The sequence below is a fragment of the Muscardinus avellanarius genome (assembly GCF_963383645.1).
Source record: "Muscardinus avellanarius genome assembly, chromosome: 1".
Lineage (NCBI taxonomy): Eukaryota > Metazoa > Chordata > Mammalia > Rodentia > Gliridae > Muscardinus > Muscardinus avellanarius.
This window is the reverse complement of record NC_137786.1, coordinates 130,599,251-130,617,712: the sequence shown is the minus strand read 5'-3', so window position 1 is coordinate 130,617,712 and position 18,462 is coordinate 130,599,251. Positions and strand designations below refer to the sequence as shown.

Genomic DNA, 18,462 nt, shown 5'->3' with positions numbered 1-18,462 from the left:
CACTCTTGATGGTCCCAGTAGTGGCCTGGCTACTCAGTGGATTGAACCAGACCTCGCTGGCTCACGCAGCGGCCTTGCCTCATGGGAGGACCCAGTTCTGGTCTCGCTGGCCCCTGAACCGGTCAAACCCCTAAGCTGGTTTTGGTCCCAACCTTGGAGGCTGCAGGAGTGAACTTGCCTCACGCCAGGCTCCGATGCTGGCCATTGGCCCCTGCACCGGTCTACCCCCTTGGCAGGATTCCAATCCCGGCCTCGGAGGCCCCAACACTGGTAATGCCTCACGGCAGGCTCCGATGCCGGCCTCACTGGCCCCAGCACCGGCCTAACCCCTTGACAGGCTTTTATCCTGGCCTCAGAGGCCCCAGTACCGGCCTTGCCTCGCGGCAGGCTCCGATGCCGGCCTCGCTGGCCCCAGCACCGGCCTAACCCCTCGGCAGGCTCTTGTCCAGGCCTCGAAGGCCCCAGTACCGGCCTTGCCTCACGGCAGGCTCCGATGCTGGCCTCGCTGGCCCCAGCACCGGCCTAACCCCTCGGCATGCTCCGATTCCGGCCTCGGAGGCCCCAGCACTGGTCATGCCTCACGGCAGGCTCCGCTGCCGGCCTCGTTGGCCCCAGCACCGGCCTAACCACTCGGCAAGCTCTTATCCTGGCCTCGGAGGCCCCAGTACCGGCCTTGCCTCAAGGCAGGCTCCGATGCCGGCCTCGCTGGCCCCAGCACCGGCCTAACCCCTCGGCAGGCTCTTATCCTGGCCTCGAGGCCCCAGTACCGGCCTTGCCTCAAGGCAGGCTCCGATGCTGGCCTCGCTGGCCCCAGCACCGGCCTAACCCCTCAGCAGGCTCTTATCCTGGCCTCAGAGGCCCCAGTACCGACCTTGCCTCAAGGCAGGCTCCGATGCCGGCCTCACTGGCCCCAGCACTGGCCTAACCCCTCGGCAGGCTCTTATCCTGGCCTCGGAGGCCCCAGTACCGGCCTTGCCTCACGGCAGGCTCCAATGCCGGCCTCGCTGGCCCCAGCAGCGGCCTAACCCCTCGGCAGGCTCCGATCCCGGCCTCGGAGGCCCCAGCACTGGTCATGCCTCAAGGCAGGCTCCGATGCCGGCCTCGCTGGCCCCAGCACCGGCCTAACCCCTTGGCAGGCTCTTATCCTGGCCTCGGAGGCCCCAGTACCGGCCTTGCCTCACGGCAGGCTCCGATGCCGGCCTCGCTGGCCCCAGCACCGGCCTAACCCCTCGGCAGGCTCTTATCCTGGCCTCGAAGGCCCCAGTACCGGCCTTGCCTCACGGCAGGCTCCGATGCTGGCCTCGCTGGCCCCAGCACCGGCCTAACCCCTCGGCATGCTCCGATCCTGGCCTCGGAGACCCCAGCACTGGTCATGCCTCACGGCAGGCTCCGCTGCCGGCCTCGTTGGCCCCAGCACCGGCCTAACCTCTCGGCAAGCTCTTATCCTGGCCTCGGAGGCCCCAGTACCGGCCTTGCCTCACGGTAGGCTCCGATGCCGGCCTCGCTGGCCCCAGCACCGGCCTAACCCCTCGGCAGGCTCTTAACCTGGCCTCGAGGCCCCAGTACCGGCCTTGCCTCAAGGCAGGCTCCGATGCCGGCCTCGCTGGCCCCAGCACCGGCCTAACCCCTCGGCAGGCTCTTATCCTGGCCTAGAGGCCCCAGTACCGACCTTGTCTCAAGGCAGGCTCCGATGCCGGCCTCACTGGCCCCAGCACTGGCCTAACCCCTCGGCAGGCTCTTATCCTGGCCTTGGAGGTCCCAGTACCGGCCTTGCCTCACGGCAGGCTCCGATGCCGGCCTCGCTGGCCCCAGTACCGGCCTTGCCTCACGGCAGGCTCCGATGCCGGCCTCGCTGGCCCCAGCACCGGCCTAACCCCTCGGCATGCTCCGATCCCGGCCTCAGAGGCCCCAGCACTGGTCATGCCTCACGGCAGGCTCCGCTGCCGGCCTCGTTGGCCCCAGCACCGGCCTAAACCCTCGGCAAGCTCTTATCCTGGCCTCGGAGGCCCCAGTACCGGCCTTGCCTCACGGCAGGCTCCGATGCCGGCCTCGCTGGCTCCAGCAGCGGCCTAACCCCTCGGCAGGCTCCGATCCCGGACTCGGAGGCCCCAGCACTGGTCATGCCTCAAGGCAGGCTCCGATGCCGGCCTCGCTGGCCCCAGCACCGGCCTAGCCCCTTGGCAGGCTCTTATCCTGGCCTCGGAGGCCCCAGTACCGGCCTTGCCTCACGGCAGGCTCCGATGCCGGCCTCGCTGGCCCCAGCACCGGCCTAACCCCTCGGCATGCTCCGATCCCGGCCTCGGAGGCCCCAGCACTGGTCATGCCTCACGGCAGGCTCCGCTGCCGGCCTCGCTGGCCCCAGCACCGGCCTAACCCCTCGGCAAGCTCTTAACCTGGCCTCGAGGCCCCAGTACCGGCCTTGCCTCAAGGCAGGCTCCGATGCCGGCCTCGCTGGCCCCAGCACTGGCCTAACCCCTCAGCAGGCTCTTATCCTGGCCTCAGAGGCCCCAGTACCGGCCTTGCCTCACGGCAGGCTCCGATGCCGGCCTCACTGGCCCCAGCAGCGGCCTAACCCCTCGGCAGGCTCCGATCCCGGCCTCAGAGGCCCCAGTACCGGCCTTGCCTCAAGGCAGGCTCCGATGCCGGCCTCGTTGGCCCCAGCACCGGCCTAACCCCTCGGCAGGCTCTTGTCCTGGCCTCGGAGGCCCCAGTACCGGCCTTGCCTCACGGCAGGCTCCGATGCCGGCCTCGCTGGCCCCAGCAGCGGCCTAACCCCTCGGCAGGCTCCGATCCCGGCCTCGGAGGCCCCAGCACTGGTCATGCCTCAAGGCAGGCTCCGATGCCGGCCTCGCTGGCCCCAGCACCGGCCTAACCCCTTGGCAGGCTCTTATCCTGGCCTCGGAGGCCCCAGTACTGGCCTTGCCTCACGGTAGGCTCCGATACCGGCCTCGCTGGCCCCAGCACCGGCCTAACCCCTCGGCAGGCTCTTAACCTGGCCTCGAGGCCCCAGTACCGGCCTTGCCTCAGGGCAGGCTCCGATGCCGGCCTCGCTGGCCCCAGCACCGGCCTAACCCCTCAGCAGGCTCTTATCCTGGCCTCAGAGGCCCCAGTACCGGCCTTGCCTCACGGCAGGCTCCGATGCCGGCCTCGCTGGCCCCAGTACCGGCCTAACCCCTCGGCAGGCTCCGATGCCGGCCTCGCTGGCCCCAGCACCGGCCTAACCCCTCGGCATGCTCCGATCCCGGCCTCAGAGGCCCCAGCACTGGTCATGCCTCACGGCAGGCTCCGCTGCCGGCCTCGTTGGCCCCAGCACCGGCCTAAACCCTCGGCAAGCTCTCATCCTGGCCTCGGAGGCCCCAGTACCGGCCTTGCCTCACGGCAGGCTCCGATGCCGGCCTCGCTGGCTCCAGCAGCGGCCTAACCCCTCGGCAGGCTCCGATCCCGGACTCGGAGGCCCCAGCACTGGTCATGCCTCAAGGCAGGCTCCGATGCCGGCCTCGCTGGCCCCAGCACCGGCCTAGCCCCTTGGCAGGCTCTTATCCTGGCCTCGGAGGCCCCAGTACCGGCCTTGCCTCACGGCAGGCTCCGATGCCGGCCTCGCTGGCCCCAGCACCGGCCTAACCCCTCGGCATGCTCCGATCCCGGCCTCGGAGGCCCCAGCACTGGTCATGCCTCACGGCAGGCTCCGCTGCCGGCCTCGCTGGCCCCAGCACCGGCCTAACCCCTCGGCAAGCTCTTAACCTGGCCTCGAGGCCCCAGTACCGGCCTTGCCTCAAGGCAGGCTCCGATGCCGGCCTCGCTGGCCCCAGCACTGGCCTAACCCCTCAGCAGGCTCTTATCCTGGCCTCAGAGGCCCCAGTACCGGCCTTGCCTCACGGCAGGCTCCGATGCCGGCCTCACTGGCCCCAGCAGCGGCCTAACCCCTCGGCAGGCTCCGATCCCGGCCTCAGAGGCCCCAGTACCGGCCTTGCCTCAAGGCAGGCTCCGATGCCGGCCTCGTTGGCCCCAGCACCGGCCTAACCCCTCGGCAGGCTCTTGTCCTGGCCTCGGAGGCCCCAGTACCGGCCTTGCCTCACGGCAGGCTCCGATGCCGGCCTCGCTGGCCCCAGCAGCGGCCTAACCCCTCGGCAGGCTCCGATCCCGGCCTCGGAGGCCCCAGCACTGGTCATGCCTCAAGGCAGGCTCCGATGCCGGCCTCGCTGGCCCCAGCACCGGCCTAACCCCTTGGCAGGCTCTTATCCTGGCCTCGGAGGCCCCAGTACTGGCCTTGCCTCACGGTAGGCTCCGATACCGGCCTCGCTGGCCCCAGCACCGGCCTAACCCCTCGGCAGGCTCTTAACCTGGCCTCGAGGCCCCAGTACCGGCCTTGCCTCAGGGCAGGCTCCGATGCCGGCCTCGCTGGCCCCAGCACCGGCCTAACCCCTCAGCAGGCTCTTATCCTGGCCTCAGAGGCCCCAGTACCGGCCTTGCCTCACGGCAGGCTCCGATGCCGGCCTCACTGGCCCCAGCAGCGGCCTAACCCCTCGGCAGGCTCCGATCCCGGCCTCAGAGGCCCCAGTACCGGCCTTGCCTCAAGGCAGGCTCCGATGCCGGCCTCGTTGGCCCCAGCACCGGCCTAACCCCTCGGCAGGCTCTTGTCCTGGCCTCGGAGGCCCCAGTACCGGCCTTGCCTCACGGCAGGCTCCGATGCCGGCCTCGCTGGCCCCAGCAGCGGCCTAACCCCTCGGCAGGCTCCGATCCTGGCCTCGGAGGCCCCAGCACTGGTCATGCCTCACGGCAGGCTCCGCTGCCGGCCTCGTTGGCCCCAGCACCGGCCTAAACCCTCGGCAAGCTCTTATCCTGGCCTCGGAGGCCCCAGTACCGACCTTGCCTCACGGCAGGCTCCGATGCCGGCCTCGCTGGCCCCAGCAGCGGCCTAACCCCTCGGCAGGCTCCGATCCCGGCCTCGGAGGCCCCAGCACTGGTCATGCCTCAAGGCAGGCTCCGATGCCGGCCTCGCTGGCCCCAGCATCGGCCTAACCCCTCAGCAGGCTCTTATCCTGGCCTCAGAGGCCCCAGTACCGGCCTTGCCTCACGGCAGGCTCCGATGCCGGCCTCACTGGCCCCAGCAGCGGCCTAACCCCTCGGCAGGCTCCGATCCCGGCCTCAGAGACCCCAGTACCGGCCTTGCCTCAAGGCAGGCTCCGATGCCGGCCTCGCTGGCCCCAGCAGCGGCCTAACCCCTCGGCAGGCTCCGATCCCGTCCTCGGAGGCCCCAGCACTGGTCATGCCTCAAGGCAGGCTCCGATGCCGGCCTCGCTGGCCCCAGCACCGGCCTAACCCCTTGGCAGGCTCTTGTCTTGGTCTCGGAGGCCCCAGTACCGGCCTTGCCTCAAGGCAGGCTCCGATGCCGGCCTCGCTGGCCCCAGCACTGGCCTAACCCCTCGGCAGGCTCCGATCCTGGCCTCGGAGGCCCCAGCACTGGTCATGCCTCAAGGCAGGCTCCGATGCCAGCCTCGCTGTCCCCAGCACCGGCCTAACCCCTCAGCAGGCTCTTATCCTGGCCTCGGAGGCCCCAGCACCGGCCTAACCCCTCGGCAGGCTCTTATCCTGGCCTCGGAGGCCCAAGTACCGGCCTTGCCTCAAGGCAGGCTCCGATGCCGGCCTCTCTGGCCCCAGCACCAGCCTAACCCCTCGGCATGCTCCGATCCCGGCCTCGGAGGCCCCAGCACTGGTCATGCCTCACGGCAGGCTCTGCTGCCGGCCTCGTTGGCCCCAACACCGGCCTAACCCCTCGGCAAGCTCTTATCCTGGCCTCGGAGGCCCCAGTACCGGCCTTGCCTCACGGCAGGCTCCGATGCCGGCCTCGCTGACCCCAGCACCGGCCTAACCCCTCAGCAAGTTCCGGACCCGACCTCGGAGGCCTTAGCACAAGCCTTGCATCATGGCAGGCTCCAATGCCGGCCTCGCTGGCCCCAGCATCGGTCTAACCCCTCTGCAGGTTCCAATCCCGGCCACGGAGGCCTCAGTAGTGGCCTTGCCTCACAGCAAGGTCCGATGTCGGCCACTGGCCCCGGCGCCCGCCTAACCCCTCAGCAGGTTCCGATCACTGTCTCTGTGGTTAGTATTTCAAAGGTTCCAGTTGTAATGTATCAGATCTCTGCCTCCCCCGAATATTGGCCATTGGCATTGCCACTGCCTCCACCGTTTCAAATCCTTCCCAGGCTCTTTTTCCACTCTGAATGTTGTCCAGTGTTCCTAAGCATGCGTGATGGTAGCATTCGACATTTGGTGTAATTTCTCCAAAAAAATAAAGTTGGTAAGATCCGGTTTCTGCTTCTCCTGAATACAAGTCTCTACCACCATCGCGAAGAACTCTTTCAACACCGCATTTCTCCTTGGTCTCCGCTAAACTCTCTCCTTATATGTGATATCTGAGATTCTTAACAATATAGAGAAATAGCAGTCCTCTTTCACGGCGAATTTTTCCATAAGTTCCAGTGCATTTAGGTAAGTTTTGTCTGCATCTCCAGTGTCCTGGCATCCATAATGGCTTTCTTACCACCTCTCCGATATTTTTCTTTATCTTTTTCTGTTCTGGGCCCGGTTTCTCCAGGGGTCTGGCGTGCTACTCGCAGTTCGGCCGGGACCCAGAGTCCCGCGACCCAGGCCCCGGCTTTTGTGCGCCGCGGGCGACCCCTGCCCAGAACCCAGCGTCTTACTGGGCCTGGATTCTCCAAGGATCTGGCGTGCTACTCGCAGTTCTGTCTGGGGCCCAGAGTCCCGCGACCCGGGCCCCATCTGGCGTGCCCAGCCCGCGACCCCAGCCCAGAACCCAGCGTCTTACTTGGCCTGGTTTCTCCAGGGGTCTGGCGTGCTATGCGCAGTTCGGCCGGGGCCCAGAGTCCCGCGACCCAGGCCCCATTAGGCGTGCCCCGCCCGCGACCCCCGCCCAGAACCCAGCGTCTTACTGGGCCTGGTTTCTCCAGGGGTCTGGCGTGCTACGCGCAGTTCGGCCGGGGGCCCAGGGTCCCGCGACCCAGGCCCCGGCTTTTGTGCGCCGCGCGCGACCCCTGCCCAGAACCCAGCGTCTTACTGGGCCTGGTTTCTCCAGGGGTCTGTAGTTTGTCCTTTTAAGTGGAAAAACTAAAATAAAGATGGAAAAACTAAGCTGGGTGTGGCTGCGCACACTTGTAATTCCTGCAGTTGGGAGGCGGAGACAGGAGGATCACACAGGTTCGAAGCCAGCCTCAACTACTGAGTGAGGCTCTCAGCAACTTGGTGAGGCCCTGTTTCCAAATAAATATAAAACAGGTCTGAGAGAATAGCCCAGAGGTAGAAAGCCTCTGGGTTCCACCCCCAGTACCACACACACAAAAAAAAAAAGATGGAAAAACTATTTTGATAAGACTTTTCTAAATTACTTTTTAAATACTGAAAACATTTTTATTTTCATCAATAATGTGTGAGAATGTCCATTCCTACACAACCCTTGCCACACTGGGTATTTACATTCTTTTAAAATTTTGCCAATCTGATAGGCAAAATGGTATTTTGTTGTTCAGAGGATTTTGATATTAAGGCATAGATTTAATTAAAGGTTTTTGTTGCCATATGCACCTCAATGGGCCCATCATCTTCTCCAATCTCCAGAAACAATCTGCTTGTGTCTTGTTTTGTATAGAAGGAAAGTTGTTCTCAGGTAGCTCCATGAACCCTGCGTGTTGCAAGGCAGTGTAACTGTTGGTTTAGCACCTTTTCCTTTCCCCTCTCCTCCCCTCTCCTATTTTTTTTCTTTTTTTCATGTTTGAAGATTAAATGCAGAGTCTTGCACATGGTACACACACGCTCTACCACTGACACCCCCCAGCCCCAGCCCCAGTCTTTGTTATTGCGGTTTCCTTTCAAGCAGCATGCCCTTTATTTCCGGCTATCACACCTCCACGTTTGCCAGTTATTCAATGACCTGGATAAATTTTGGATAGAAAGTTGGGCTGAGGGTTTAGCACAGACGATGGTTGCATTTTTGTTGTTGCTTAGCTAAAAGGCTTCTATTTCTCGGTTATATTTAGTGGTGGCAAAATCTGTTTGAAGCATTTTTCATGTGTGCATTTTCTTGTCCTTAAGGAAGGGACCAGAGGTCTGCAGACATGGAAGCACAGTTTTCCTCTTTGTTTCTGAAAATGAGCATGTGTGCCTCCCCACACACCGAGAAGAAAATATGCTGCCCTGATAATTGGTCTCAGTAGGAACCAAGAAGCATTCTGTTGCATTTGCTGCTGTGCAGTGGCGTTTCCTATTCCACCTCTCAGATCATTTGTATCCTGAAATGCATTGTGTAGTTTCAGAAATAATTACAGAGTGGCATGAAGTGGGAAGGAGAAAGTATACCGTAGGATTAAGAAATTCTTTTTCCTTTTATTGTATTTGATTGTACGTGACACCATGTACAGGACTGTAAACAGTTTCGTTTCTTATTCTTTTCTTCTAAGTGGAATAGGCACAGGCTGCTGACCAGCCCACTGCCTGGTGGCACCTGAGGAGGGAGTATTCAAGGGCTTTGTCCTCTTACTGCCTTCCTTGAATAGACGGAATTCCACAGGGACCTTTGTGAAATAGTGGAAAAAGCAGGTCAGAGGTAGAATTTGAATTTCATCTCTGCCACTTAGGAGCTGTGTGATAACACTTGGCCTCAAAGGAATTTAAATATATGCCTAGCACTCAGGCACTCAGGACATGTCAGGATTAGTAAAACAAATTCACCATGTGTTTAGGTCTGTGCTGTCTAGAGACAGCTCTTACCTACAAATAATCATTGTTTTTTTTTTTTTTCAACAGTAGTTTTTGTGATTCTGGTATATATTCAGTTCTGCTTTAAGCATCAATTCTTAAAGATAATGTGGAAGGTTTTTTTTTTTTTTTTTTTTTTTAGTACTGGGGATTGAACCCAGGGGCATTCCACCACTAAGCTGCACCCCTGGCCCTTTTTACTTTTCATTTTGAAATTTTGAAATAGGGTTTCACTCAGTTGCTGAGGCTGTCCTCAAACCTGTGACCCTCCGATCTCAGCCTCCCATGTACTGGGACTCCTGGCTTTGCCACAGTTTTGTTGGGAGTGTTTCAGTGCGGGGCAAGGCTGCTGGTGCTCCTTTGATGTCCGCTTTCCCAGCAGGGGCTGGGAGCCAGCAGCAATCTTGCCCACCAGAGTCCTTCCAACAGTGTCTGTGGGAAAAAGCACATTATCACAGCTTGTCTAGAATAACTCTTGCTGGATTTATTCTTCCAGGTTGGCTCTGCAGAGAGATAAAGAATTTATGAGGAACAGAGGTGCTTGTATGCTTGGTTTTGTTCAGTGTGTGATAACATTCATCACTACTCCTGGCATCAAATTTAAATGGTTTAGAATAAAGGCCAGTATTGTAAACTGCTCTGAGATGGTAAGCAGAACGGAAGACACTTCCCTGTAGGACATGTCGAGGAGGCCGACGCGGCTGTGTTGCCAGTCTCTTCTCCTTGGGGAGTTCCCATTCTCTGTGGGCATTCTGTTCTGTTTTTATTGAAGCTGAAGCAGAGCATTTCCCAGAATTTTTTTTCTTTTTTCTTTTTAGGTGGTACTGGGGTTTGAACCCAGGGGTATTCTACTACTGAGCACACCTCCAGCCCTTTTTATTTTGAAACAGGATTTACCTAAGTTACTGTATATTGGCCTCAAACCTGCAGTTTTCCTCTTTTAGCTTTCCAAGTATTGGGCTGGGATTATAGGTGTGTGCCTCCATGCCGGTGAGACCTCCTCTCTTAATAAAAAATGTTTTTAGTTAAAAAAAAACCCCACATGTTCATGCTGTTTGAGGTAGTTGATTTTATGCGCTTTTTGGACCCCGGACATTTCAAATGTTGGGCAATGGTCTTAAATTACCAAAATAGGCTGGGCTCTGTAAATACAATATGATTTCTTCATAGAATTTAAGGTTTTAGACTTAGGTGCACAACAGAGAAAGAATGTTTCTGTGAATAGCAGCAGAGTCCTTTTGGATGCCCATATTGTTTCATTTGCTCCTTACAATAACCCTGATGGTCTGTATTCACATGTCCACTGGACAGATGAAGAAACAGGCTCTGAGCAGTTTAGTAACTTGCTAATAGTGGGATTAGGATTTATTGTAAGTCTATCTGACTCCAAAGCCCATGGTCTCCTCCCTGAAGTACAGTGGAGAGGCAGGTGGGCTCCCATGACAACACATACGCATGGACCAGGTCAGTGGTGTTGGTATTGGATGCCAGGCTCTGAGGGATGGCTAACACATAGGAGGTCAGAATCAAGATTCTATTCCATCTTGGCTGACCAGAAGAACAGATAAAAGCCATGAAATAAAATTTACAAGCCAGGTTTGGTGGCACACGCTTGCCATCCCAGCATCCGGGAGGATGAGATGGGAGGATCATGGTTCGTGTGCAGCCTCAGCTACTTAGTGAGGCCCTTTGCAACTCAGTGAGACCCTGTTTCAAAATAAAGAATAATAATAGGGCCGGAGGTGTAGCTCGGAGGTAGAATGCCTCTGGGTTCCATCCCCAGTACAGAAAAAAAAAGTAAAAAGAAAAAAGAAATTTACAGGAGAGAAATGCGAAAGTCCTCCATTTCAGTAAAAAGCAGCTATTTAAGTTCTAAGGATAGTGAAGATGGTTCAGTAGCTCTTTATGGGGAAGAAAATGTTCTTGGCATTTTGAGTTATCTGCCAAGTCCACGTTGAGTTTGTGGTAGATCAGCAGCTGACCTAGATGCTGGGGTGGTCTGTTGGTATATTCATGAAAATATGGAATCCACTGAGGAGTGAGTGAAGGCCAGAGGATCTGGGAGCTGGACGTTCAGTTATGTGAGAAATAATCACATGAGTCAGTTGTTCTTGATCCTCAAGGATTTGATTTCATGTGGCGGAAGGATTAGACTTATTCCATCTGACTCGGAGGAAAGTCCTAGGCCCTGACCATTGCGTGGACATGTGCATGGGGAGGTGTGGACGCTGCAGAAGCCGGCAGGACTGCCCTTCCAGCCTGCCCGTGAGGATGTGAGGCTGAGGGCTGCTGGCGAGCCCAACTCTGGCTCCAGGTGCTGAAGGTGTTCAGAGCCCAGGAGGATCAGGAAGGCCTGGGGCGCAGATGTGGCTCCTGGGGAAACTGCAACATGATAGGATTTAGAAGACTGGTGATGGAAGAGCATTCTAGGAGTGGGAGAAAAGACAAGAGAAGGGGAATAGGTGCGTTTAGACACTTGTTTGGTTATTGAATAGGTAGGGAACACGGCTCAAGCAAGACCTTTGGGCTAAATGGCCAGGAGAGATGAGATTGAGTAAAAGGAATCTGGGGTGAAATATAACCCCACAGCACTTACATGAGAGGCCAGAAAACTTGGTAAGATGTTTTTTATTTTCTGCCCATGTATTTCATAAGACAGCACTAACCGGGTAGATCACCCAAACCTTGGCTTAATGTGCAAGAGACTCACTTTGGCCTGAAGAAGCTAATAGGCACCTCTTTCGTTCTCTGCTAAAACCCTCAGCTCTCTCAAGGGTTTGAAAGGAGAGCTGCCAGCCATGGAATTGGGCCCGCCACGTGTTGCACCACATGTTTGATTTAAAAGTGAAGTAGGGCCGGGCGTGTGATGTACACCTGTAATCCTGCTACTTGGGAGGCTGCAGGAGGACTGCAGATTCAAGGACAGCCTCAGCAAGTAGTGAGACTCTGATCAACCTAGTGAGACTCTGTTTCCAAATAAGAAATAAAATTGGGCTGGGTGCGTAGCTCGAAGGTTGAATGCCTCTGCGTTCAATCCCTAGTACCACACACAAAAATAAATAAATACCAAAAATAAAAATAAAAGCGAAGTGGGGGCAAGGTATATAGCATAGTAGTAGAGTGCTCACATGATGTGCATGAAGCCTTGAGCTCCATCTCCACCCCCCAAAAAAGGGAAAAGGGTGAAATGGGCAAGACATGTTCCAGTTACTCCAGAGGCTGAGGCAGGAGGATCACTTGAGCCCAGAAATCTGGGACCAGCCTGAGTGCTGAGTGTACGTGTGCTCTTGCGCTCCCCCCTCTCGAACCCAGGGGGTTCTATCTCTGAGCTACACCCCTAGCCCTTTTCTAAAAAAACACAAAGTTTTTATTTTGAAACAGGGTCTTGCTACGTTGCTGAGGACCTCACTAAGTGGTTGAGGCTGGCCTTAAACCTGTAAGCCTCCTGTCTCAGTCTCCTCACTCAGGTACTTGGATTACAGGCCTGTGCCACAGTACACAGCAAGATATCTCATGTCTTAAGAAAATAAATAAATGAAGTGATTGAAGAGAGGCCAATTCATTTTCTCCCCTATGTGGTGGCCATCCTCAAAGGGCAGGAGGGACCTCCTCCCCGCAGATTTACTTCAGATGTGAAGGCTGAAAATTGTACACGGACCCCGGAAGGCAATAAAAAGGCTCTTGGTGTACTGAAGTCTCTGGGGAGGAAGCACAAGACCCTGGAGCAGGTGCAGGTGGCTTGTGGGAGCTATTAAAGGAGCTTGGGCTTTCCTGGGGCTAAGGGGTGGGGTGAATTGTTAAAGATCAGGGCCTTGTGCATTCCAGCCTCCCACTGGCATCGAGGGAGAGAGTCCCAGGCTTCCTTCTCAGCTACCCTCAAGGCTGTGAGCACCAGGCATCCAAAATGAGGTGGGATGCTTCCTCACAGCTTATAGGTGGAACCATTTTTCAGGGACCGCAGCAGAGGGCAAGTGTGAAGAATGTATCCCACCACCACCTGTCCTCTGTGCGCATGTGTAGCAGCTGCCTAGAGGCAGGGCCCCGCTCACTTTCTGCCATAAACTTCCGTCCAGGCCTCATTACCTCTGCATAACCAGGTGCTGCCTTCCATCGAGAGTGTGGATGGTTCCGACCCTTTAGCAACTCTGCAGAACCCAATGGCTAGACTGGAGGCAAAAGAGGAGGAGGAGGAAGAGGAGGAGGAGGAGGAGGACGAAGACACTGAGGAAGAGGAGGAGGAAGACGCTGAGGACACGGATCTGGATGACTGGGAGCCAGACCCACCCCGGCCCTTCGACCCCCACGACTTGTGTAAGTGCAGGCCCTGGACTCTCGTGAGTGTGTGTGTGAGTGTGAACGTGGTTCCCACACTTGTGCCCCATGCCCTGTGTCCTCCCAGCTGCTCTGGGAGGGAGGCCCCATGATGGTTTGTTTTCTGATTTAACTGATGAGGAGGCTAAGGCCCAGAAGAGGTTAGGCAGCCTGCTCCAGGGCCTGACGGGTGAGTGAGGATCAGGTATTTGAGCCTGACTCTATCAGATACCAACTGCCCAATCCTGGACTACTGAGTCATTTTGGTTCTAACAAGGTTGTTTTGCCCTTTATCATTTTTATAAAACTATATGTATTTTTTGGTACTAGGATGGAACATTCTGCCTCTGAGCTAAACCCCAACCCTTTTTTATTTATTTATTTTTTGTATTAAAACAGGGTCAAGCTGAGTGTGGTGGTGCACGCTTATAATTCCAGCATTTGGGAGGCTGAGACAGGAGGATTGTGGTTCATGGATAGCCTCAGCTACTTAGTGAGGCCCTACTTCAAAAATAAAGAGTAAAAAATGGAGTTAGGGGTGTAGCTCAGAGGTAGAATGCCCCAAGGCTTTATCCCTAGTACCGTAAAAAAAAAAAAAACCCAAACCCCCCAAAAAAACCCAAAAATACACACACAAAAAACCTCAAATGGGGTCAGCCGAGCATGGTGGCACATGCTTGTAAATCCCAGTACTTGAAAGACTGAGACAAGAGGATTGCATGTTCGAGGCCAGCCTCAGCAACTTAGGGAGGCCATCTGTAACATAGTGAGACCCTGTTTCAAAATAAAAGAATAAAATAGGGCTGGAGGTGTGGCTTGAAGATAGAATGCCTCTGGGTTCAATCCCCAGTACCAGAAAGGGAAAGAGAGAGAGAGAGTTTTGCTAGGTTGCTGAGACTCTTACTACTTGCGGAGGCTGTCCTCAAACCTGCAATCCTCCTGTCTCAGCCTCTCAAGTACTAGGATTACAGGAGTACACTACCACATCCAGCTATCATAAAACTTTAAAAAAAAAAAAAAAGGATATTATTTCCCAGGCACTGGTGTTCTACTAATGCCTTGAGAGGATCCACAGCCTTTGCAGGTGGAGTCCTACCCAAGGTCATGCTATAGTCTAGCTTAAGAGATCTGGCCTCACAAGGGTGGCCTCAGTCAGCCATGACACCCACTCGTCCCTCCTGCCTGCCCAGGGCTTAGCTTCCACTACCAAGGCATGATTTCTTTCCATGGCTCTTTATGCTCACATGACAAAGATCTGATCTCATTCATCCCAGTGACCAAGGCTATTCAGAGCTCTGGCCTTGCCCTGATTCTCCCGGGCCTTCGTTTGGTGCTGGTAAAACCAGTCTGCAGGGGCCGGTGTTCAGCCCCCATAGGTAATCTGCACCCAACAGAGAACTTCTTTGTTTAGTTTTTTTTTTTTTAATTCCTAAGTTTTCAAGGCAACTTCTAAGTCAAATGCATAGAAAGCCACTTTATCTTATAAATATTTATACACAGTCACTCTCCATTAGTGGCTGTGCGTATCTCATTGTGTCAGATAATATACACACGGGTGCCACTGGCAAAGAGGGCGTGTGGCTGGACTCAGTTTGGTGCGAACTGAGTTCTAGAATGAGCTGGAGATGCATGTCCTGTCAGGACTGGGCTATTATGTGTGTAAGTGAATGAAGGAGGGGATGCTGAATTTGTTTGTTTTAGTATTATCAGACAGTCTGCACTGAATTCCAAACTGTATGGCATTCTCTGAGCTAGATATGCCCCCATAATTTTCTTACTCTCTTTAAGGAACTTGATTAAAATCTTCTTGTCTCCTCCCTACCTCCTTCCCTTCCTCCTTTTCTTTGCCTTGAACCCAGGGGCATTCTACCTTGGAGCCCCCCTCCCCCCCGCCTTTTTTATTTTTTATTTGAGACAGAGTCTCACCAAGTTTCTGAGAGTCTTTCTAAATTGCTGAGGTTGGCCTCAAACCTGGGATCCTCCTGTCTTAGCCGCCCAAGTCCTGGGATTACAGGCCTGAGCCACCATCTCTGCTCTTTTGTTCTTTCTAATAGCTTGATTGAGATCATTGTATTTCATCAGATTTTGCAACACTTAGCCTAATAAGCTCTTCCTTTTTCTTTTCAGATGTGCTATGAATTTAGTGGCCACTATTTGAATTCTATCCAGCAGAGAAATAAGTCACAGCTTGTTTATTATCTTTGGCAGGCATAGGGGATTCTGCCCCATTCCAGAGGAAAAGTACAGCACTTTTATTGGCCTGTGGAAGCTAGTGCATTACAATGGAGTGGGTAGTGCCCTTGTCAGGATTAATTGAATTTTGGCCCAGAAACAGATCTGGGGGTTTTTCAGGTCAAAATGTATTACCTGAGAACAAGTTGTGTGAAGGAATTCAGTGTTTCCTCAAGGCCTTCTCTCTTTTGTAGGGTGTGAGGAGTGTAATAACGCGCACTCTTCGGTGTGCCCCAAGCACGGCCCCCTGCATCCCATCCCCAACCGGCCAGTGCTCACCCGGGCGAGGGCGAGCCTGCCCCTGGTCCTCTACATAGACAGGTTCCTTGGAGGGGTGTTCTCCAAGAGGCGCATTCCCAAGCGCACCCAGTTCGGGCCTGTGGAGGGGCCCCTGGTCAGGGGCTCGGAGCTCAAAGACTGTTACATTCATCTAAAGGTAATTTCTACTTTTTTGTTTCACTCTTGTTCTGTAACAAGTTTTCCAGGGGCACTTGCTTATTTTTCTCCTGAGTCTCTGGTTTCCATTTCATAGCGGGCGTCGATGGAAACTTGGTGTCCTCCCCTTCCCCAATAAAATGGGGATTGTAATATCAGGCCCCTAAGGTATTATGAATAATTCTGAGGTGTATTTCTTAGGGGCTCTAGTAGTATGCTGGGGCTGCCATAATAAAATGATGCCAGGGAATGGGAGGCCTCAACAAAGTCCAAGATGGAGGTACTGGCAGCTCGGTTTCTCGGAGGCCTCTTTCCTTGGCTTGCAGACTGGCATCTTCTCCCTGTGTTCTCAACAGGGTCTTTCCTGTGTGTTTGTCTGTGCTTGTTCTAATCGCCTTTTGTTTTATGGGTCAGATATACTAGATTAGAGTCTACCCTGATGGTGTCATCTTACCTTAATTACCTTGTTAAAGGCCCTATCTCCAGCTGGGCATGGTGGCATGTATCTGTAATCCCAGGACTTGGGAGGCTGAGACAGGAGGATCACAGGTTCAAAGACCAGCCATAGCAATTTAGTGGGGCCCTCAGCAAGTTAGTGAGATCCTGTTTCACAATAAAAAATAGGGCTGAGGGTGCAACTCAGAGGTAAACATCTGTGGGTTCAATCTCCCAGTACGGTACGTACACGTGCACTGCGTGCACACACACATACACGCAATGTAGCTATTTGCTTATATGCTGAGGTTCTGGAGGTTATAGGGCTCCCACATAAAGTTTTTTTGGGAAACAAAAATGCAGCTCATAATAGAGGTGTTCATAGTTTTTTTTTTAAATTAACTTTATGAGCTGGACATGGTAGCACATGCTTGTAATCCCAGCATTCGGGAAGCTGAGACAGAAGGATTGTGGTTCGCAGATAGCCTCAGCTACTTAGTGAGGCCCTTTGAGACTCAGTGAGAACCTGTTTCAAAATAAAGAATGAAAAATAGGGCTGGGGTGTAACCTGTAGGTAGACTACCCCTGGCTTCCATCCCCAGTGCCGCAAAATATAATAATTTTGGATTACAGAGAGAATTATATAGATGTATGTAATCATTACTGCTCTGTGCCAGTAATATTTACAAAGAAACTGCTTTTCAATTTTTCAACAGGTAGATTTGCCAATTTTTTTTAGGAAAAAAAATTCAGTGGGGCTGGAGATATAACTCTGGCAGACCTCTTACTGAGCATGGATGAGACCCTGGGTTTGAGCCCCAGCACTGCAAATGAAACAAAACAGCAACAAAAAAGAGCATTTACTATTTGTTGAAGAATATTCATTTTGGTTTCTATTCTTCAAATTTGATGTTTTTGCTTCTATCTTTGTCATTTGCTTTTTGAGTTGCCCTCTGAAGAGCGGAGAGAGGGTGATGCGTTTTTTATTTTTTTCTAAGAAATTAGCTGATGTCATGTGGAGGTTTTCTTTGGTGAATGCTCAAGATATCCAAGCAAGAATATCACTTTGCAAAGAGCGATATATATTTGGTGTTAGGGATTGAATCCAGGGGCATTCTATCTCTAAACCACACTCTCAGTCCTATTTAATTTTTTATTTTGAAACAGTCTCAATATGTTGCTAAGAGTTTTGATTAAGTTACCAAGGCTGGTCTTGAATCTTTTTTTTTTTTTTTTTGGTGGCACTGGGGGTGGAACCCAGAGGCTTTCTACCTCCAGGCTATACTCCCAGACCCATTTTTATATTTTATTTGGAAACAGGGTCTCACTAAGTTGCTGAGAGCCTCACTAAGTAGCTGAGGCTGGCTTCCAACCTGTGCGATCCTCCTGTCTCAGCCTCCCATGCGCGGGGATTACAAGTGTGCGCCACCATGCCCGGCTTTGGTCTTGAATCTTTGATCCTCCTGTGTCAGCCTCCCAAGTACCCGGATGACAAGCATGTGCTGTCACACCCCGATGGGCTGCATATTATAAATGAGTGCAGCTGAAGCTCCAAAGGAAGCAAACTTTAATGAACTGAATGACTAGTTTATAGCATTTTTGGTTGTGCTACTTTTATGAAATATTAACTAAAGCCATGTAATTAGATTGCGAACTTTTAGATTTTGCCCGGTGATTCTCTTATAGATGAGGCTTAAGGAAGTATTCTATCTTCTTATATTTGGCAAGTTAAAATTTAGGATCTTTCTAGCTAAAAGCAAAGGATCAGAATGTGTTTCATTTGAGGAACAACATTTTATATATGAATGCATATTATATTGAAGGTTTGTTCTGTTTGGATTTTTTTCTTCCGTGTGGCTCTTTACCTTCTTTTTGGTTGCAGGTATCTCTTGATAAAGGGGACAGAAAAGACAGGGATTTGCATGAAGACCTATGGTTCGAGCTGTCTGATGAGACTCTTTGTAATTGGATGATGTTTGTACGTCCAGCCCAGAACCACCTGGAGCAGAACCTGGTGGCTTACCAATATGGCCACCACGTGTACTATACAACGATAAAGAACGTGGAGCCCAAGCAGGAGCTGAAGGTACGGTGCTGGGCTGCGGTGCCTGCTAGTGAGAATGACTATATTTAGAGCTTTCCTAAAATTTTTCCCCTAAAATGTCATTTCTTAAAAAAATGTTTTTTCCCCTAATAATTTACTCACTTACTGAGCCTTCCCTTGGGGAATTTGTTCCAGGGCCCCTCAGAGATACCAAAATCCATGGATGCTCAAGTCCC

At 53.8% G+C, this 18,462-nt stretch overlaps 1 protein-coding gene across 10 annotated transcripts in view; it reads left to right on the top strand.

The window, feature by feature from the left end:
* The window catches only part of PRDM10 (PR/SET domain 10), a gene marked incomplete at both ends in the record, with an annotated part of 86,953 nt that overhangs the window by 17,174 nt on the left and 51,317 nt on the right, over positions 1-18,462 (top strand). For 6 of the 10 annotated variants that reach the window (XM_080696483.1, XM_080696480.1, XM_080696482.1 and 3 more), the window contains 3 exons: positions 12,843-13,080; positions 15,507-15,748; positions 18,065-18,268. In XM_080696483.1, the coding sequence (XP_080552609.1) occupies positions 12,843-13,080; positions 15,507-15,748; positions 18,065-18,268 (684 nt within the window). Of the gene's footprint in view, positions 1-12,842; positions 13,081-15,506; positions 15,749-18,064; positions 18,269-18,462 lie in introns of those variants that run through there. The other 4 variants (XM_080696477.1, XM_080696476.1, XM_080696479.1 and 1 more) reach the window with 3 other exon arrangements.